The sequence below is a fragment of the Cygnus atratus genome, chromosome 1 (genome assembly GCF_013377495.2).
Source record: "Cygnus atratus isolate AKBS03 ecotype Queensland, Australia chromosome 1, CAtr_DNAZoo_HiC_assembly, whole genome shotgun sequence".
Taxonomy (NCBI): Eukaryota; Metazoa; Chordata; class Aves; order Anseriformes; family Anatidae; genus Cygnus; species Cygnus atratus.
Genome location: NC_066362.1, coordinates 93,067,899 through 93,087,639, shown reverse-complemented (window position 1 = coordinate 93,087,639; position 19,741 = coordinate 93,067,899). Strand labels below are relative to the sequence as shown.

General features: G+C 35.5%; 1 protein-coding gene across 1 annotated transcript in view; it reads right to left on the bottom strand.

Annotated features, from left to right (window-relative positions):
* ABI3BP (ABI family member 3 binding protein) overlaps window positions 1–19,741 on the bottom strand; it is a 134,392-nt gene that overhangs the window by 78,800 nt on the left and 35,851 nt on the right. Inside the window, exons 8-16 of the mRNA XM_050710963.1 lie at window positions 18,680–18,742; window positions 18,047–18,142; window positions 14,201–14,278; window positions 8,339–8,416; window positions 6,910–6,984; window positions 4,382–4,447; window positions 3,800–3,874; window positions 2,505–2,573; window positions 1,103–1,177 (exon numbers count right to left, since the gene is read on the bottom strand). Of these exons, the coding sequence (XP_050566920.1) occupies window positions 1,103–1,177; window positions 2,505–2,573; window positions 3,800–3,874; window positions 4,382–4,447; window positions 6,910–6,984; window positions 8,339–8,416; window positions 14,201–14,278; window positions 18,047–18,142; window positions 18,680–18,742 (675 nt within the window). The remainder of the gene's footprint in view (window positions 1–1,102; window positions 1,178–2,504; window positions 2,574–3,799; window positions 3,875–4,381; window positions 4,448–6,909; window positions 6,985–8,338; window positions 8,417–14,200; window positions 14,279–18,046; window positions 18,143–18,679; window positions 18,743–19,741) is intronic.

The window sequence follows — 19,741 nt, the reverse complement described above, 5'->3', positions numbered from 1 at the left end:
GAAACTGAGCTATTCCAAGTAACAGGCCTGGATATACAATCCTTTACAGAACAATGTAAGACAAAACAGCACAGGACAATCTTGCTACTTGTTTACAAACATAAGAAAATTTACTTTTGTATCACTTTACCTTTCCACTCCAAACTTCTCTAAAATTGCAGCAGATACAACAGGTTTTTCTCTCTCTCCCTCTGCCTCCTTGTCTCCCCACCAGTTACACAGCAGAGTGTGTACTCCCCAACTACAACAGTGCAAGTCAGAATAAACTTTCCATTTAACAAAGTATCACTGTGCCTTTTGAAAGACTGTCTAGATGTCAGGAGAACTACAATGAAGAGAGATATCATTACCAGCTGAGACTGGTGGCATTTCTGGCATGCCAGATGTTACGGATCTTGAAGAAAGAGGCTTCGTTTCACCTAAATCTGAAAACATAATATTCTGTTAGAAGACTTACTTACCTCAGGGCTACTACAGGTAGCACATGACTCAGCAGACAGAAGTTGCATTGTTAATATGGAAGAAGAAGGAAATTTGCCTGCAAGCCAGCTGGGAATGACTATGTCTCATGAACTGTTGGTTGGTGTGCATGTCAAAATGGAAGCAATGAGACTTAACTATTCATATTAGTGAGAATTCTTATTGCTGGTTAAGAATCTTAAAACATGTATTAAGATTTGGAGGTAGTAAGAAAACACCTTTTGATTTAGAAAGCAGACAGTGGGCCAGCTAACATAAAGCCAGTCAAAACAACCTTTTCACAGAAATACTGCACAAGTATATGTTAAGCCCCTCATTACCTTCCACAGTTAAGTGCTCTTAGCACAGGAAGAAAACTTGGAAAGGCAGCTCCACAGCTGGGAATCTCAATAATGAGAAAACCAAAACCAACCAAAGACAGCCCATTCCAAGGCCCCTCAATCCCCCATCTATCACGATGAATGACAAGTGCAAATGAGAGTCGAATTAATTGCAGCAATAAATGGTATGAATTACTGGGATGGTGACAACTAAAGCAAGGGAAAAGTTCCAAAAACAGCTGTAAGGATAGAAGTGGAAAGTAAATCATTAAAACTAAAGAAAGTCAACTTATCAATTTTACCCAATGCTGTTTCTAACAAATGAAGTTCTGTGGTAACTACAGGCATGGTTATCTCCAAATCAGCAGTATATCCAGCTGCAGAAGAAAATGTAAATACACCTGAGAAACAGCTTCACGTAAATAAATTAAGGAGGAAGATTTGGGGAAGGGAGAGAAAATTTACCTTCCACTGCTCTGTAGAAGTCAATATGGATTTATTTTTATAACAAAGTGTTCTTTGTTTTTTCTGAGTATTTTAAGTACCCTCTCTACCTACTTGGCTGAAGACATTATCTTACTTTCCCATCTGTAAAAATGTTTACGAAGGGACTGAAAACCAACATATACATAGTTACATGTAGGTTTGACTTAAAGAGCATCTGAAAAAACAGATGCACAACTTTCCATCATCAACTTTTCCACATCTTTCCATTACGGTAAGAATACTTCATAAAATCTAAGAAAACAATTGTTTTTTCAGGAGATGAAAGTCTGTCTGTACCACTTCATTAAGTAACTTAGGTCAAGGAAGTTTCTCAATTTCGGCAAATTTTTGTTCAATCCAAATTGGGCCCAGGTATCCCATACAACAAAATGAACTAATTTGATTAAAAAACATTATCTGGGAGTAGGATGCTTTATAGTATGGTGCAACTAAACGGAACTCCTGAAAACTTTTCAGATGCCATGAGCCAGTAGGTTATACAGCAGATAACTCGATAAACTACAGCTTTACTGCTCTAATTTTTCAACAATGAACTGCTTCCTTTCCCTTCCATCTGCTCCTATCCTTTCCTCATCGCCCTCACTTCTCATGAACATATGCGGTCATGTTCAAGCAACACCTACAAATATTAAGCATCCTCACATTACCAAAAGCTCTAGGAGAAATAATAAGCTATCCCCACAGCTGTAGCCCACAGTAAAGCTTTGTTAGAAAGGTCTGGACTGAGATGTGTTTATTTTCTCATTTTAAGCCAATATGCATGAAAAATCACAGCAAACTGTATACCGAACATGTATATTGAAAGACAGACAGACAGAAAGTGAGAAAGAAAATCTTATCACTGAAAAAGTATATCTTACTTGACTATATCAGTCTTATTTGACTTTTGCAGCCTTGCAAAAGTTAGATCTTTTCTTGATAAACCTGTCAGATCAATACTGCCTTACTAAGGCAGTATTGTGTATCTGTAAGCTAGTTGCAGTCTTGCTTTTCATCTGTGGTGTGCCCGATCCCAGGAATTATGGCACTGTTACAGGATTTGAAAAATTAACACATAGGGCAACATCCAATGCAGGCAGTATGGAATAACTGTCTGAAATCATAAATATGGGAATAGTAAGCTTTTCAGCACCCGCCCCCCCTCCCCCCCCCCCCAAAAAAAAGTTATGCTTCTGAAATAATATTACTGTAATTTACCAGTGTCTGGCATTTCTGAAGCTGTAAAAGTTTGAGGAGTAGAAGTAACATGAAGAAAGCCATATGAAGCTGGAAAACAAAAACAAAAATCATGCCATATTGTTTTAAAATTAAAAGAACCATCTACAACAGCATTTTTTTTTTTTTTTTTTTGAGCTGAAGAAATCTCTAGCCAGTATTTAACACATGATGTCCTCCAGAAAGGTAAGACTCTCAAATGTAGCATAACCAATTAATTATGAGTTCAAAACAATTGTATTTATTTAGAATACTATGCACAGATGCATAATGCAACTGATGACCAAAACGTAAGCAGAATCACGCAAGAAGTTTTGCATTAAAAAGGAGAAAGGCAGCTCAAAGAAGAAAGGGAACAAATTATGAAAAGAAATCAGCAGACTGGAACAGTATGGAATTTTTCCCTAGGATTCCAAGGATCAAAAAGGAGGATATCCTGGTGCTGAAACTAGAGAAATAAAGGATGACAAAGCAGGAATGGTACCAAATGAAACAAATGAACTGTCTTTTGTCAGACATGAGTGGTTGACGCTTCCAATTGATCTTCCCTTTAGTAATGGATTTCCTTCAAATATGGATTTCCTCCAAAAACATATGCATCTGGCATTTCACTATTGGCATGCTAATGAAGTGAAATCTATCCAACTGGCTCTGTGTACTTTTTTTTTTTCTTTTGGGTAACTGTCAGTGGCCCCGCATAAATAACCAGCTCTTACATGCAAGTTTCCTCATCTGTAAAATAAGAGTAAAGTCATCAGAGACATTTTCTAAAGATCAAGTAGCTAGTGTTTAAATCTTCAAAAGCGTTGTCTTCATAGTACCAGTTTTGAGATCTGGTTGTTTAAAAGTAACCATGTCTATATTTACATAAGAAGGCTAAAAGAAGTCCGATATTTTCAAACTGTGTTGGACTATCTGCAGTTTCCATTCATCTCTTAGGACTGAGCACTTCAGCAAGTCAGGATACTCTACCTACAAAACTCTGGTGTGGACAGAGCTATTTAAATTTAGCATTTACCATACGTCTGATACCGTTTTAAATCTTAAAGTTACACATTGTAGCCAAACATGAAAATAAATAATAAAACACCTAGCAAACCACTAGTTCAGTATTTCATAAAAAACATCACTTAGAAACCTGTAATTTCATATAGCATTTCCATATCTGCAGTTACTCTTCATGACGTCAAACTGTACAAACTCTTTAATGAGAGACACTATGTCTCTTTTGAAAATTCCTAACTGTCAAGAGGATTAATCTTATGAGAAATCATTACCAGACTTGGTTGGTTGCACTTCTGTGGTACCAGATGTTTTGAATCTTGAAGAAATAGGCTGTGTTTCATCAAAAGCTGAAAAAAGAATCTGAGCTTAAAATGCTGAGACCTGTGACTTAATGGGTTAGCATAAGATAGCTTTGTGAAGGCTGTGAAATTCCAGATGATGGTAATGCGAAGCTAAGCAAGATGGCACACGGCCTGGAAGTGAGGTGCGAGACAACTGTGTCATAACAACGAGGGATGATGACTCACAGTACAGTCCTCTGGCCTTGTAATTTGAGTTCCACATGCCCAAAAGAATGTTTATCAGCAAGAAAATTTAATCTTATTAAATTCTCTAGGATAAGAGCTTTACAGTAAGTGAGAACACAGTAAGATATGACATTATCTTTAAGCGGTCAGTTTTTTAAGCCAGTAATAAATATGTTTTTCAAATGATAACACAGACAAAAATGTTGAATAAGCAGCTCTGTGTGAGTGTTGGTAGCCAAGATTCTAAAGCAGATCTTAAAATTACCATTTGCAGATCTAAGTGATGCCAAGATAATGGAAAAATTATGGAAATAATCCACTGATTACCTATCTCCATCTCTCTGGTGTCTGCTGAAGGTAGAGATACAGATTTCAAGGTTGGACTCTGAGTAGCTAAGAGCAAACATGAAAAAAAAGTGAGATACCCAGGCAGACACTCTCCCTGCAAGTGGTATGAAATTTAATCTTAACTGTAACTATCAAGTTTTTGTTTGGTTTTAATCTTCCTTCTTTCTATACATTTTTACTCTATTCAAACTATGGCATGCATCAAATCAGGCTGAATCTGTATTACTCAAGAGGTTTTTCTTCACTGCCCAGCAGCTACAACCCAAACGCATTTGATACAACACTTTCAAGTGTGTATCAACTGGTTACTATTACATAGTGTATAGCTATTTTAAAGGAAGGTGTAATGGAAAAAGATAAAAGGAGTAGGTAAGACGAAGTCAGTGAAATAATCATGAAAGTGAGCGAACAGCATCTTTTATTTGTTATGCTGTAATGAATACTACTACAAAGCCCTTAAAGTTATTTCACTTAGAAGCATGGGTAAGCTGAAGTGTGCTTGTTTTCATAAAAGCACACAAGCCATCAAGATTGAATTAGGTTTTCTTACCTAAAGGCCAAGATGAGTACGTTTCCACTATGTGTGGGCTTTATAATAGTGTTCTGCTTCTAAGAAATAGATCCTATTAAAATTCAACCTTGTGTACAGGCCAGTGAGTACCATTCCTTCCAGTAAACAAATTGACACTCATTAATGCCTGTTTGGGTTATAATATATTTGAAAGAGAAAATTTCCATCTCTATTTTTAACTGCTCTTTATCAAAACTATTTTTTTTGAACAGCAATTACACTAGAATTTTAAAACTAATCTTCTCTGAGATTGAGAAAAAATATTCATACAAGGTGCAGGGCTCATTTTTAATGCAGGCAATATGAATATAATCCAAAAAGTGAACACTTGTGTTTCATATATTGGATCTGCTTTCCCATTTGCCTTAAATCCAGCACATCATACTAATAAATATGATCCCAGGTTACCATACTGATTTCTATAGAGATGAAAATAATACAAACAAAAGCCATATGATTCACAGCTTTTGTCAACAAAAGCTTCCTTTGATCCATTTACGTATGAACTATGAGAGCTCTCCCAAAGGCATCAGAACAGTAAGGCCATGTTAACAAAGCTATCTTTTCAGAAAGTTTTGAATTCTTTCTGTGTGGTCAGTATATTTAATTTATAAAATAAGGGAGATGTCTCCCTCTGGTACAGTCTAGATAGAAAAATAAAGAAAAAAGCCTTCTGGGGAACTAGGGCAGATTACAGGTCACATACACTTAAACATCAGGAAATAAATTTTGCTTTCTTCACTGATTTTATAACCCGAGGTGATCACAACATGCAGAGTGATGTCACAGTGCAGTAAATCTCCCATATATGACCCACCCAGTCACTCTCACACAGTATCTGAGTTCAGCACTGACTTCACTGAAAGCACAGATGCTCCAGCTGACCCAATGGCAAGGTCCAGCCTCACGTAATTAAATCCTAGTTTTTGCTACATGGAACTATTTGGCAGAAATGGAAGATGTTAGAACAAGACCAAAATAAATATCTAAAACACTTACATTGCCTCAGTTGTTATTACTTTACCTTTACCACTGTCACAAGCATAAAATTAGATCATTATTCCCCAGCAGAAAGCAAAAATACTTCCCTTCCCTTATAATTTTCAGATCTTAAACTACATTTCTATCAAACATGTTCTTAAAACACTGAATGACTTTCTATCCAATGCTACCTCTATCAGCTTTTAACCAAAATTATTTCACTACAGTGAAAACCAATATGTATCCCCATTCCCACAAATACATCTGGAAAAGAGCTGTCAAAAATTGTAACAAATTGTGAAGATCATTCACATATTCTGCTTGGTTCAAATATGCACTTCAAGAAGCAAGGGCTAGTCCTGGAAATGATTTTAAAATTTGGCAGAGTGCGTTAAGTAAAAGTATGTTGTCTAAATAAATCAGCACTACACTATAACTTCTTGTCTAAGGCTTAACGAAATAAAAATCCATACTGACATAAGGTCACTCCAGTTATCTAGTGAAAAGAAAGCCACAATCTGTAATGGCATGGGTGTAACTGTGTAGCTGGTAGCAGGTCATAAACTTTGTACTGAGTTCAGGACCAAGGCCTGGCAGGTCTGCCCTGCCCAAACTCTCCTTGACATGCCTATAGCTCTGATTTACTTTGGTTTAGCTGTAATAACTTCTCCAACTGACTAGGTGACTGTATCAATTAATTTTTGTTGTTTATCTTCTTGTAGTACTATATAGTACTACAACCTGTCACTACAATAAAACAAAACTAGACTGAGAATGAAAAAAGAAACTTGCAAATTTTGTGAAGAAAAATCTAATTGCTGCCATAATTTACATTTACTGAATGATATTATTGCAGTTCAAGTGTTAAAACCTATCAGCTAAACAGCAACAAATATCAGGTAATTCAGTTAATTTTCCATGGAAGTTTACTTGAATTTACAAACAAAGTTATTACCAAGTTGTGTCAACGGACTTTTTGGAGCATCAAAGATTCTGGATCCAGAAGGAAGCGGATGTATTTCATTAGAAGCTATGATAAAAGAAATAATCAAGGCTATATGTAATAAAGAATGCTGCAAGACACAGTATGGAACTATATTTTGTCTTATAAAGCACTCCTGAAACCAATGATGTTAAACAACAAAAAGGCTGTTCCAACCTAGAAAAAAACAACAAACACATGCAACTTTGTCACTTAAAAAGGTGTACGGAATCTGCACAAAATCACACTTTTTCCTCCAATCACAATACAAATTCACAAAAGAATCATCAATTAAAGGAAGTTAATAATGAAAATCCATCAAGAACTATTATCACCTAATCTGAAATTAAACAGTGATGCATCTGGATTACATTTCATATCTTCATCTTAAAAAGCACAAAAAAAAACAAAACCAAGCAAGATTAATTATGCTTAAAAAATGATTAAATGTTAACATGAAAATTAGATTGATGTTTTAGCTTCAGTAAATTCTGGAAACCTGGCAACTGTAAGAGACAAAAGAGAGTATGACATTAGCGTGAATCAATAGGAATATGTAAAAACGTTTATTGAGAAGCATCAGCAGTCCTCTTCACAAGGAACATTTGTATTTTTGTGCTAGAAAAAGTTCATACTTCTCTCCTTTCTGAATCATCATCCTGTATTTATACATTTGTGCTTTAGAAAATAAAAAAAATATATAAATAACTGTCAGTTTATGTTCATAATTTTGCATAGTTTGGGGATTAAAATATAGACAACAAAATCAACGTTGGAGAACTTAGAATTATGAACGCAAGAAGAAAGTAAATGCTGTTGCAAATCACAAAACTAATTACAATACTTCTTAGAAGTTAAGATCTTTCATTACAAGAAAACTCTGAAAATAACAAAAATAATATTAAAAAATCTGTAAAGCTTTTTTTTTTTTTTTTTTGTCCTCCAGGACAAATACAAATACATCATGTCACATGCAAAGTAAAATTTTCCTTTTGCATTACTGTTGATGCTACCTAAATGAACCTGTCATCAGAGGAAAATCATTGAGGTCATTATTTCAGTTGTTATCATTGAGGTTATTTTACTGATGGAAATTTTGTTTGTTGGTTATTTAGATCACATAAACAGAAATCATTTGAAAAATAACATTGAATCAACCAGTCAAATCTGCTAGCAATAATCATACACATAACAGCCACATCTCAGACAGAGCTAGATGCATTTTGGTTTACTTTTCCTCTTTGAGTTACTAGAAACACAAAGGGAATCAAAAAATTTTAATTAGGACTTCCTTTGGAGTAGCTCAATAGAAAGAGGGTGTAGTAGAAAAATTCTGCTAGAAGGGAAAAAAAAAAGAACCATTTACTGTACCAAGAAGGTAAAAAGCAGCAAAATTAGTTACCCAGTATGTTTTGAGTCTGCAATTCGGGTTTAGGCGTTGATTTAAATTCCTTAGGTCCATGCTTTCTCTCAGCCTGAGCTAGAAAAGAAGAAGCTTTATTTAATTTTGAATCCCTCTGAGCATTTCTTTATCTACTGCTCAAAGCCCACTGTCTTCCTCACCACTATTTTATGCTATCTGATTGGAATAATTTCTGCAGTAGCTCAGCTTCATCATGATTAATTTTTATTTGCACATGTGAAGTCCGTATGTATTGAATTTATTCTGCTGCAATTTTACACAAGCAAAAGGAAAATGTTAGTCAAAAAGAACAAAGCTAGGATCGTAAGTTCAAACAGTACTTCTGCTACAGTCTCTCAAGTTTTGTACATACTTTTTAAGCGTAATAGAGTTATTTCATTACATAGTGTATTTATAAATATTTCCCCTGCTATTCTGGATTTTTTAATCCTGCTAATGCAAAAATTATCAGGAAAAGAATACAGATTCACCTGTAATACCCTAGCTCTTCCATTTAGCCAGTAATAACAATAAAATAAGCTTTTGATTTTTATTCTTTTTTCTACATCTTCTGAGTAAATCATGAGCAGCAAATTAAACAGCAATTTGTTGTACCTAAACTGAATTGCTAACCATATTTTAATACACTAGTGCATAATTATATGCCTCCTGTTTCACATAATATTTAATTCCTATGGTATGTAAACCAGTATCACTTTTTTTTCCTTCTTGTCAGAGGTCCCATAGCATTTACTCAATCATGAAGGGGACACAACTGGAAATCTCAGATTATAAAATAAAATAGCTTATTGATATGGAACACAGGATGGTACATTCTCAAGCCTTGAATGGGATAAGACCACTACTTCCTTCCACAGAACGAATTACACAGGATTTAGCATAAATTGGTGTTTAGAGAAGATCTTTAACATTGGTGTCCAGCATCATTATAGTCATTTAAGTGCCTTAAAAAGTTTAAGTCTTTATAAAGTTTTAGTCATTATAGTTTCCTGAAAGAACACTTTTATTTTGAAATGGAGTAAAAGAAGAGATATATCCCTTTTTCACTTTGCTCTCCATATTTCAATGATCGACTAAGTATGCTTCAAGCAAGAACTACTCAAGTGTATTTCTAAGTTTATTATTTCATTTCCTGAAGAAAACATGCTGTTTTCCAGCTTGCAAATAGCTGGATAGTTGCTACTAAAGTTACACACATTCTACTAATTTCTGCTTTGGAGAATAGCGTGTTTCAGTGCCACAAAAGCTGCAATCTCCACACATGCTGCCTTATCAGGACCCAATTCAGCTTCTACTAAGTCAACAGTGCTGTTACTGTCAACACTGGAAGAGGGATTTAGTAGTACAGAGAAATTCAAGCAATTTATCTCTATGAAACTTGTGAGAGAAAATTCACCCATGAGAGACCTAGAAAGATAACAGAAACAACTTCCCCAACGGAAACCAAATTCCCCAGAAGTACTTCAAAAGCTAACATTTTTTTCTGTTGAAATGTAACCATGAGAAAAAAAAAGTCAAATGCAGATATTTAGTCCTCATTACGCATTGTTTGTTTGTTTTTGTTTGTTTGTTTGTTTGTTTTAAGAGGTTAGCTGGTTTATACTCCTATGAAGCATGACTCTTGGCAACTAAGTGAGCTGAGCAAGATGAACAAAGAATTGGGATAAAAGAAACCAGGCTCTCCTCTATTTTGCACAAAATGGTGTAGGGTTGATATGAAGCAACAGAAGACTTTATTTTATTTTATTATTTTTTTTAATAAAGTGGTACATGAAGCAGAAACTTTAGACCTTAAAAGTTAAATTACAGAAAAAGAGTAATTCACCCAGAAATGCCTCTGGCATTTACAGGGTATGAGGTAAAGTAGGTTTAATATTCTTCTGGGCTGGTTCAGTGGTAGCTGCAAAGTAAATCATTAATATAACCAAGCATGATAAGTTTACTCTTACACCATACACATACACTTACACATGATAGTTTACTCTTACACCATAGCAACATAGCAAGCATTCATTTAGGCAACATTTCTTATTTTTCTCTAAGCTCTCTCATTCATGTTCCTCTCTTCCTCCCCGGACAGCATTGGCATATTCTGATGGAAGCAGTAATCCTACTTCTTCAGGTATCCCATGTGAGCACAAGGGGAAGCCTTCAGGATCCAGAAGGAGGACAGGAAGAACAGAACTTGGAAAATATGGCAACAAAGGAGTTACCATGCATTATCCCTACCTATCCCTACTATGCATTAACCCTACCTTGGATTCACAAGTGGTCCTTTTTACTTCAAGTCTGTTTTCTATTTCACAAGACTGCTTTGATATATTTCTGGTACAATTCATTACATAAATAAATAACCTGCTGTTTTGGTTTTTGTTTGTTATGTTTTTTTCCAAACTAGTTCTTCCATGTCCTAGACAAATGTGCTATTCGTAACTGTTGGTCAGTTCCAATTTCTCTGTGAAGTTAATAAAGTGCACACATTGGATTCAACTGAATTTTCATGACTGAAAAAATAAAAGTAAGAAAGCATGAATTCATGCTGTTCTGTTAAGAATATATTATTCTTAACTGGAAAATATTGTAACAAGACTGGCAAAAATGAAGCGTGAAAGAGCTTACTAACTAGTCTTTCCATGGAGGTGTATGCCAAGGGAGGGGAGGCCTGAAATTAAGAAAATGGTGGGATGCTTGGCTGACAAATACACCAAAAAAAGTTGCTGACCAACACCACACCACAAAACACACACTTTGGCAAAGACTCAGAGGAATATAAGAGTGGCCCAGCTCATGGAGCTTTTCAGATAGTTCTGCTTGCTGAAATGCTCTAAGTTCTTTTCTTCCCTTGCATGACAGACAGCACACGATTTTTTTAAATGAGTGTTCTGTTGCCACTTCCGGTGCCAGTTCCTAAACCTTTCACAGCAAGTAATGACTATGTCTTACTGCAAGTCAATCTAGTATGATTTTCAAATTGGTAAGTCTGAAAGAAATATAATGAAACAGATCTTATTGATAATCTCAATTAATTGTGCCTACATGTTACCCTGTCACTCAAATGTAACCCTTGTAAAAGGCCAGGGCTCAGATCTCTCACTTCAGTTGCTTGTGCAAGTCTGTCTCAAATGCATAACTATACAGGTTATTTTTGCCTATTCAATAGCTAGACAGAAATTAAACTCAGATAACTTCTGTTTTCTTTTAAGGGATTCACTCTCATTTCCATTTCCCCCTACTGCCATTTCCCCCCTTAAACTGAAATACTGTAACCACAATGAATACATTCTCTAATGTAAATAGTGTGACATGCCTGAAAAATCTTCTTTAACAGGAGACATTGGTACTGTGATCAGCAAATTATAAATAAAAGGAATGGTCACCAAAGGAAAAGAGATATGGAAGCAAAACCACAGAGAAAGCATGGAGTAGAAAATGAAAAGGATTTCAAGTATTTCAGTAAATAACTGATGGTATGATAGCAATATGAACATGTTTAGATGTAACAAACAGTTATATATCATTTGCCACTAAATAGAGAGTAGTTGCTAATTACTACCATGTATAATGAAACATACTATCCAACTTCACAAAAATATAATTCTGTGCTATGTCTAGAGATGACGAGGTTTATGATTAGAATTACTGTATATCAGGTACATAATTACAGAACACGAAGGAATGGAAATGAAATGGACTGATTCTCTCCTCCCAGGCTGATATATCAACTTCTGTGTCAGATTTCACACTGTTTACTTGACTAACCAGTAAATTCCAGCACAAGAAATGGTGTATTTTGATTAGAATGCAAGCCTGAGGACTAGGATTTTTTGCAGGACAAGTGATTACATAAATTTATGCAGTTGATTCTCACTTTCACAAAATTGTGAAGTTCTGTAAAATATATTTGTAAATTGCTTGTTCTGTAGTTATATAGACAAGGTAAGTTATTCTGTAAAGTAAGTGTGTAATTTAAGTCTACAAGAGACCTCAAATTGTAAAACAAACAAAAGTGTTCTTCACAACTTTTTTTTTTTAAATTATCCACACATTTCCAATTAATGTCAAGCTGTTTATTAAAACATATGCTAAGCTTCTAGAATTTAGAGCCTACTTTGATAAAAAAAATTTCCTGTGAAGGAACATTTTTGTTTTACTTTTAATATTTAGGATGGACAGAAAAGAGCAATTCATATAAAGGTTTTGCCCAAAGGAAGGCAGAGTTAAAAGTAGAATTTGGCAAATAGACTTATCTACAGGGTGTGAAATAAAAATCAGCATTTTCTGGAGACTAAAAACAATGGATTGCTTCATCTAAAACATGGTTAGTGATCACTACACATTTTTGCTGCATAACTTCATCTTGTATCTCGTATTTCCTATATATTTTTTTTTGGAGTGCAAAATTCTGGTACAACTGGAAAGAGTTTTTGTTTTTTAATTAAAATCTGAGAAGGTCTCATGATGGAATGTGCAGTATCTTTGATACATGTATGGAATAAAATAAATGCAGTCACATTTAAGGGCAGTATCTGAGTGAAGGCGGTGATGCCAAAGGAACAATCTACTACATCATTTTGGTCAAACAGGACATACATTATTGATTGAATACAGTAGTCACAGAAAGATTACATAATATGACTTAACTAAAACAAATCAAACCTTCCCTGTCTTGGTTTCTCAAATTCTTTTTCATTTTCAAGTCTTGTCGCCATTCAAACCTCCTTTCTCCCCTCTTAGCAAACACATTGGCAAAAGCCAACTACCATTTTTAATGACAACAGACTCAGGTTAGTCTCAGTTATAGGATAAAAATCAGAGTAAAGAAAATGGAGAGAGACATATGGCTACTTAAACAAATCAGAAATGTGAGTTGATAGCAATAGCAAAGTGGAAAGTCATACTTCGTCATTTGACTCTGACCAATATATTTCTCTCCATCTTTTTGCCTTCATATTGCAAATGTTAAAATGTAGGGCTATGCTTGCCATACGACTTGATAAAGTATACTTACATTGCCTAACTTGTTTCTTAAGTAAATGAAGGCAGTAAATCCTGTGAGATTTAAAATTTCACCTCACATTTTTGAAGAATTGAACAAATTAGCCTCTGACTACATCCTTTTACATAAGTATTTTTTTCAGCCATGAATAAATGATGAAAACTTCAATCTTCGACATAAACAAGTTAACATACATTTGACAGACGCATAACATTGAATACGAATCTAGGATTGATTTTATATTCCTTTCCCATGTATATGAACAGCTCCCATTTACTTTAATAGTAAGCAAGTCCACAGACAGAATGTGCTCCACATTAATGTTTTCAAAACTGAACGTCAATGGCACATCATGCTGTCATTCCCTGCACCTCTAAAATAGTGCCTGTGAACTCTGACTGTTCAATCTTAATCTCACACATGCATTCCTCATTTTCTTTCTATCTTGAAAGTCAGAAGTTCAAGGTGCATCACAAGATCACTTTTGTTTTGCTATTTTTCACAATTTCAAGATAGCCATCCGCCCATGAAAATATGGTTCTAGTTCTATTATTGTTCTATTCTAATTAATTTCATTATTATTACAGTTTTTTTTTTTTTTTTTTTTTTTTTTACAAACCTAACAACTGGAGCTTTATTCCAAAATTACAGTCAGATTTTTATCTACATTCTAATTCTAGGTACCACTCAGAGCTACTAATTCAGCTTCATTATGCTCCTTTCTTCCACCTACTGCATTTAGTAATACAATAACTGCTTCAAGCCACACAAAGATGAATTTAATTTAAGTTTATATCTTCGGCAAAGATATTCACCAGAGTTTCTAAAAATAGAATTCTCATTACCTGGAAGGGACTCTGGGGAGATTTCTTGAACTTCTGGTGTTTTGGATTCAGCAGGCCATACGTGGGTTTCATTCTTAGCTAAAGGGACAAAGATAGTAGAGAGTTATAGAAAAGCTGCATCTGTTCTGTTCCACTACAGATTTGTTTCTGTCCCACTTCAGTCTGCCAAATAAAACCAATGTGGTTGAATGGCTGAATAGCTTTAGGAATCAATGAACATCCACCACACAATGAGTACAAGCACCTGTCTAGTGATGTTGAACATGCTTGCAATTTTTGGTATTGTTTTATTCATAAAAAGATGCTTTGAAAATAACATTTACAGCAAGTTTTATGAGTCATTACTTTCACAGTGCAAAATAGTTTTCAGTGTTTTTCATTTGTCTAGCATTTCAGCATTAACAGTAAAATTCCTTTCAAAATTCAAAGATGTAATACAGATTTTCGATCTTCTAGTACCTAAAGGGGTTCTACAAGAAAGCTGAATCAGGATTCTTTATCAGGGAGTACAGTGAAAGGACAAGGGGTAATGGTTTAAAGTAAAAGAGAAGAGATTTAGATTAGATGTTAAGAAGAAATTCTTTACTATGTTTGTTTTTTTTTTTCTGGACTATTATTCTTTAAAAAAACTAGTAAATTTTTGATTAAGTAAATAAAAATTATTTTGAGAATCAAAAAATATGTTATTCTGGAATGTTTTATTTTGACTTTTCTAAATAATATAAAATTAGAATATTTGCAATATGTCAGAAAATCATACTTAGTCGTAACTTCATACACAACATAAGCCTTACTGCATTTTACTGTAGAAATTGTTCTCAGGCATGAGTGAAGGAAATTTGTGCTTGATCAATACGTCTTTTTGTCAATTATTTTACAAATTTAAATTATTTCTCTGAGTATTTTTGCTTTTCAAGCAATAATTCTTTCCTGTTTTACAATCCTTTGAAATCCAGTATTCCCCTGTGTGCACAACCATGCACTTGATGTTCTCTGGTAAGGAACAAATAGTAAATGGAACAAAACAAAGCATCACTTGTTTACCCCAGTTATTTTCACAAAGATGATTGTGTAATCTACCATAAAGAGTGGCTCCAAACTGGCATCACACCAGCTATTTTAAACACATTAGAGCATCTAAATTTAGAAGTCTGAGTTCTACGCTCAGCCAAACGCCAAAGTTGGACAACTGAAGTTACCTTTCTCTTTTTCCTTGTCTTTTTGCTCACAATCACGTTCTCCTATTTTTACTGTGCACCTTACTGAGCCTTACAACCTATTTTAAAGCAAAATGTTTTCTTGCAGAAAGACATAATTTTACTAGTAGAGAACCAAACCAATAAAACCTTCTAGTCCAAAACCAATATTGGAGGTTTTATAATATGGTTTACTAGAAGTGAGGGTTATTACAAACGGATTTGTCAAAATATGGTCTACTGACTTTAAATAGTACATTTGTTTGTTACCTGCACATCCCATACCTTAAACTTTTTAAACCTTAAAACCTCTAAACCTTAACTAAATTAAAACCAAGCTAGCAAAGACAAACACCTTTTTTTCTATATTTAATCTTCAAAGAAAATATTAGTTATCAAGTTAACAATATGGTAAATTACATCACCATGACTGAATACTAATAATGTTCTGTAATATAAATACTGCAATTAAGTTTTTCTGCTTAGTTTCAATTTTCAGTAGCCACAGATGATGCTAGGAGTGTTTGTCAAATGTTGGTAAATACTTCCTCAATTCAGATACTAATTTTTCATAGAATCACAAAATATCCCAAGTTGGATAGGACCGACAAGGATCATTGAGTCCAACTCCTGGATCCACACAGGACCAAAAATCAGACCATGTGTCTGTGTGCATTGTCCAAATGCTTCTTCAACTCCAACAGGCTCAGTCCTGTGACCACTGCCCTAGTAAGCTGGTTCCAGTGCCCAACCATCCCCTCAGTGAATAACCTTTTCCTAACACCCAGTCTGGTGTCCTGCTGCTGTCCCCAGAGAGCAGAGCTCAGCGCCTGCCCCTCCACTCCCCTTGTGAGGAAGCTGCAGGCTGCCATGAGGCCTCCCCTCAGCTTGCTCTGCTCAGGGCTGAACAATCCAAGGGACCTCATCTGCTCCTCATACTTCTTCCCCTCTAAACCCTTCACCATCTCCTTAGCCCTCGTTTGGACACTCTCTAATAGTTTTATGTTCTTCTCATATTGTGGCACCCAAAACTGCACACAGTGCTCGAGGTGAGACCACACATGCGCAAAGCAAAGCGGGACAGTTCCTTCCCTCAACCGGCATTGCCTGAGGCACCCCAGGGTAGGTTTGACCCCGTCCTGGCTGCCAGGGCACGCTGCTGGCTCATATTCAGCTTGCTGTTGACTAGAAATCCCAGATCCCTTTCTGTGGAGCTGCTCTCCAGCTTCTTGTCTCCCAGTCTCTACATATACTCAGGACTACTCTGTCTTAGGTGCAGAATCCAGCACCTGCTCATATTAAACTTAATGCGGTCAGTGTCCAGCCCTCTAATTTGTCAAGATCTCTCTGCAAGTCCTTTCTACCCTTGACGGAGTCAATGGCTCCTCCCAATTTAGTATTGTACACAAACTTACTTATCATTCCTTCAAGTTCTGCATCGTCATTTATGAAAACATTGAAGAGCACTGGCCCCAAAACGGAGCCCTGTGGAACCTCACTAATGACTGCCTGATGTAACCCCATTTGCTAAAGACCTTTGAGCCCAGCCTGTTGGCCAATTGTTCACCCATCCTATTACGTACTTGTATGCTGGACATTTTGTCCAGAGAGATACTGCAAGAAACAGTAATGAAAGCTTTGCCGAAATCCAAGTAACTCAGCCTTAGTTCAAACATATTCTTACTCAAACACGTTTCAGTGTTACTCTGCTGTGTAGCTCTACCCTTGCACACACAAAATATCTGAACAGGAACAAGCAGTGCTCTTTTCTCACTGCAAAGCAAACTAGTCTGAGAATGTGCCATGGCCAGCAATGGACCAACAGAGTAAAAAAAAAAAATAACAGAAAGAAGAAAGGAAGAAAATCTCACATAGTTGTAAAGAGTTCAGATAAAGTACTAGGCCTAGGCAAGCCAAAAATCATCAGCTCCAGAATTCTGCTCAAGCCATCTGTGAAAGAGGGACCAGGGACATTTTTAAGGTTATAAAGACAGCTGTATTTCCCATGATTGTGCCATTCACAGATGATTTGCTAATTTACTGAACTTAAACAAAAGCCTCAATAAATCTCTTTCACATGGAGTTGGAACCTGCAAGTTCCAGGCATCCTCATGAGATATACATGAAATTTGTACTGAAATTTGTGGCTACTCTTTTCTCATGGATTTAATTACAGATAATCAATAAGAATCTCTCAATGAAACAATTTCTCACGTCTACTCAAATCAGAACTCATAAAATAAAATTCACATAAAATCTGGTCTTACAAGTGCACACAAACTCCCGTTTTTACAGACAAACGCTGAAAGATAACACCTATGAAAAAAAAAGTTACAATGTAAAGCAAAGCAAAACCCCTAAATACCATAAACATGGTTGTGTTTTTCCTTCCTTTCTCTATGGATCAAAGCTAGTACATATACTTTTGCATGACTATGAAATACTTAAAAACCTGTTCAGTTGTTTTTAAAATAAGCGTATTCCTACAAACTCTTGGAATTCCAAACAAACCATTAATTAAACAAATACAAAATGAAAGGTAAAACAGAAAAAAGGGGCTTTTCTCTTGCATACACAGTCTCACCCCCCCCCCCCCCGTACTACTAATACTTCTCACAAACAAATAAGAGCTTAGTTCATTTCTGCTTACCCAGTTTTTTCCTGGATGCTTGAGGTATGTCATCTATTGTCAGGGGAGGAAAAAGTTTCTGCTGAGTTTCATTGAGACCCGGAACAATAAGGTGCACTACACAGAAAGGTGAGTGAACCATTAATTCCAGATGAGCTGAACAATAAATATATAGTCTGTCTTCTGAAATATGTGACCAACTACTACAGAACCACTGGGAGTTTAGCCTGAATATCTGGGAATTGAGTTAATCCTATTCAGTAATTATTACTCCCATTTCGTGCCATTTCCTTTTTTTTATTTTATTTTTTTATAAAAAAAAATCACTCGCTGTATTAACACTATTTCACTATTCTTCAGAATGGCAAACAATTCAAAACAATTCAGTACTAAAGCATACAACCCTGGAGTACTGTAATATCACAGATACAGGGACATTTTGTCTAGTGGGCCAAGGAGGACAACCAAACGTGGTTATCAGAGGTTACTGCTCTAAGCAATATATGACAGACATTTCTCTATATGTTCTACATTTATGTGCAAAAGACACATTTAATGAAAGAACTATCAAGATCAAGAAACTCAAAGCATTTACACAGTTCAAATTTTCAGCCACAAAGGAAGAAATATTGAAACAAAAAATCTTCCCCTCACCTAATATTGCTCCAGGCAGAGAAGAACTATCTGAAGTTTTGGACTGTGTCCTATTTTGAATAACTGTGGAGACAAAACAAGTACATCAGAAAATCACTTGAAAAGGCCTGAAACAGGAAAAAAAAGCCACCACTGAGACAAGCCTCAGCATTCTGAAAGCCTTTCCTCAATTTAATACTAAAAGATGAAGACATCATTGTAATCTTTTCTACATTTGCATTCAGTTTAAGAGACTGCAAATTGTGTTACTTCTACATTTCCTCTTAACTGTGCATCTCTTCTTCCTAGCATATCAGTTTGAGGTCCTTGGTGAAAAATACCATTCTATGCTTGTGTTAATAAATGGCCAGCTCTGGCACATCTCATTACCCTACCATTCATATATCTTTAGGAAAGAGGCATACTGGAAGAAACAGATGTGAAGTAAATGTCAGTACAGTCATAATTTAGCGGTAATTATTCTAATTTGCTTTTGCACCACCCTCCGTTGTTTCTTGAACTGTGAAATACCTCAGAAGACAATTTGCTTGATTTTGTTGCTTAAAATTATTTACAATATAATTTCCGTTAGCAAGTTTTAATCTGCACCTCATTTTCTACCACTATCTTCAAGTAGTTAATTTTCAACAATTATACTACTATGCTACCTCTCACTACTACAGTCACAGGTGAGAAACAGGTACTTCTAAAGGTCAATATATCTAAGTCTACTGTAGCTGTCTCTCTGCACTGACTGGGGAAGGGAGCAGAAGGTTAAGACAGTGGTGTAGCTAAAGACATCCACAGTGCAGACATCAAAAGTTTGGCAACGTTATTCTCATCTATACTACTGCATTTCAAGCTCAAATATTGAGCCATGCACAGATGGAAGACCAAGACACCTGGACAATTCAATAGAAACATGAAAGAATGGATAGTAGCCGAAGTCAAAATTGATTGGTGTCCATTCAGGAAATCAACTAAGGCATTGTTTATAATGCAAATTAATAACTCATTTTATTAACAAGTGGGTAACAGCTTGGTATTATTTGCAGTTAAAGAACATGATAGTTTCTAAGATTC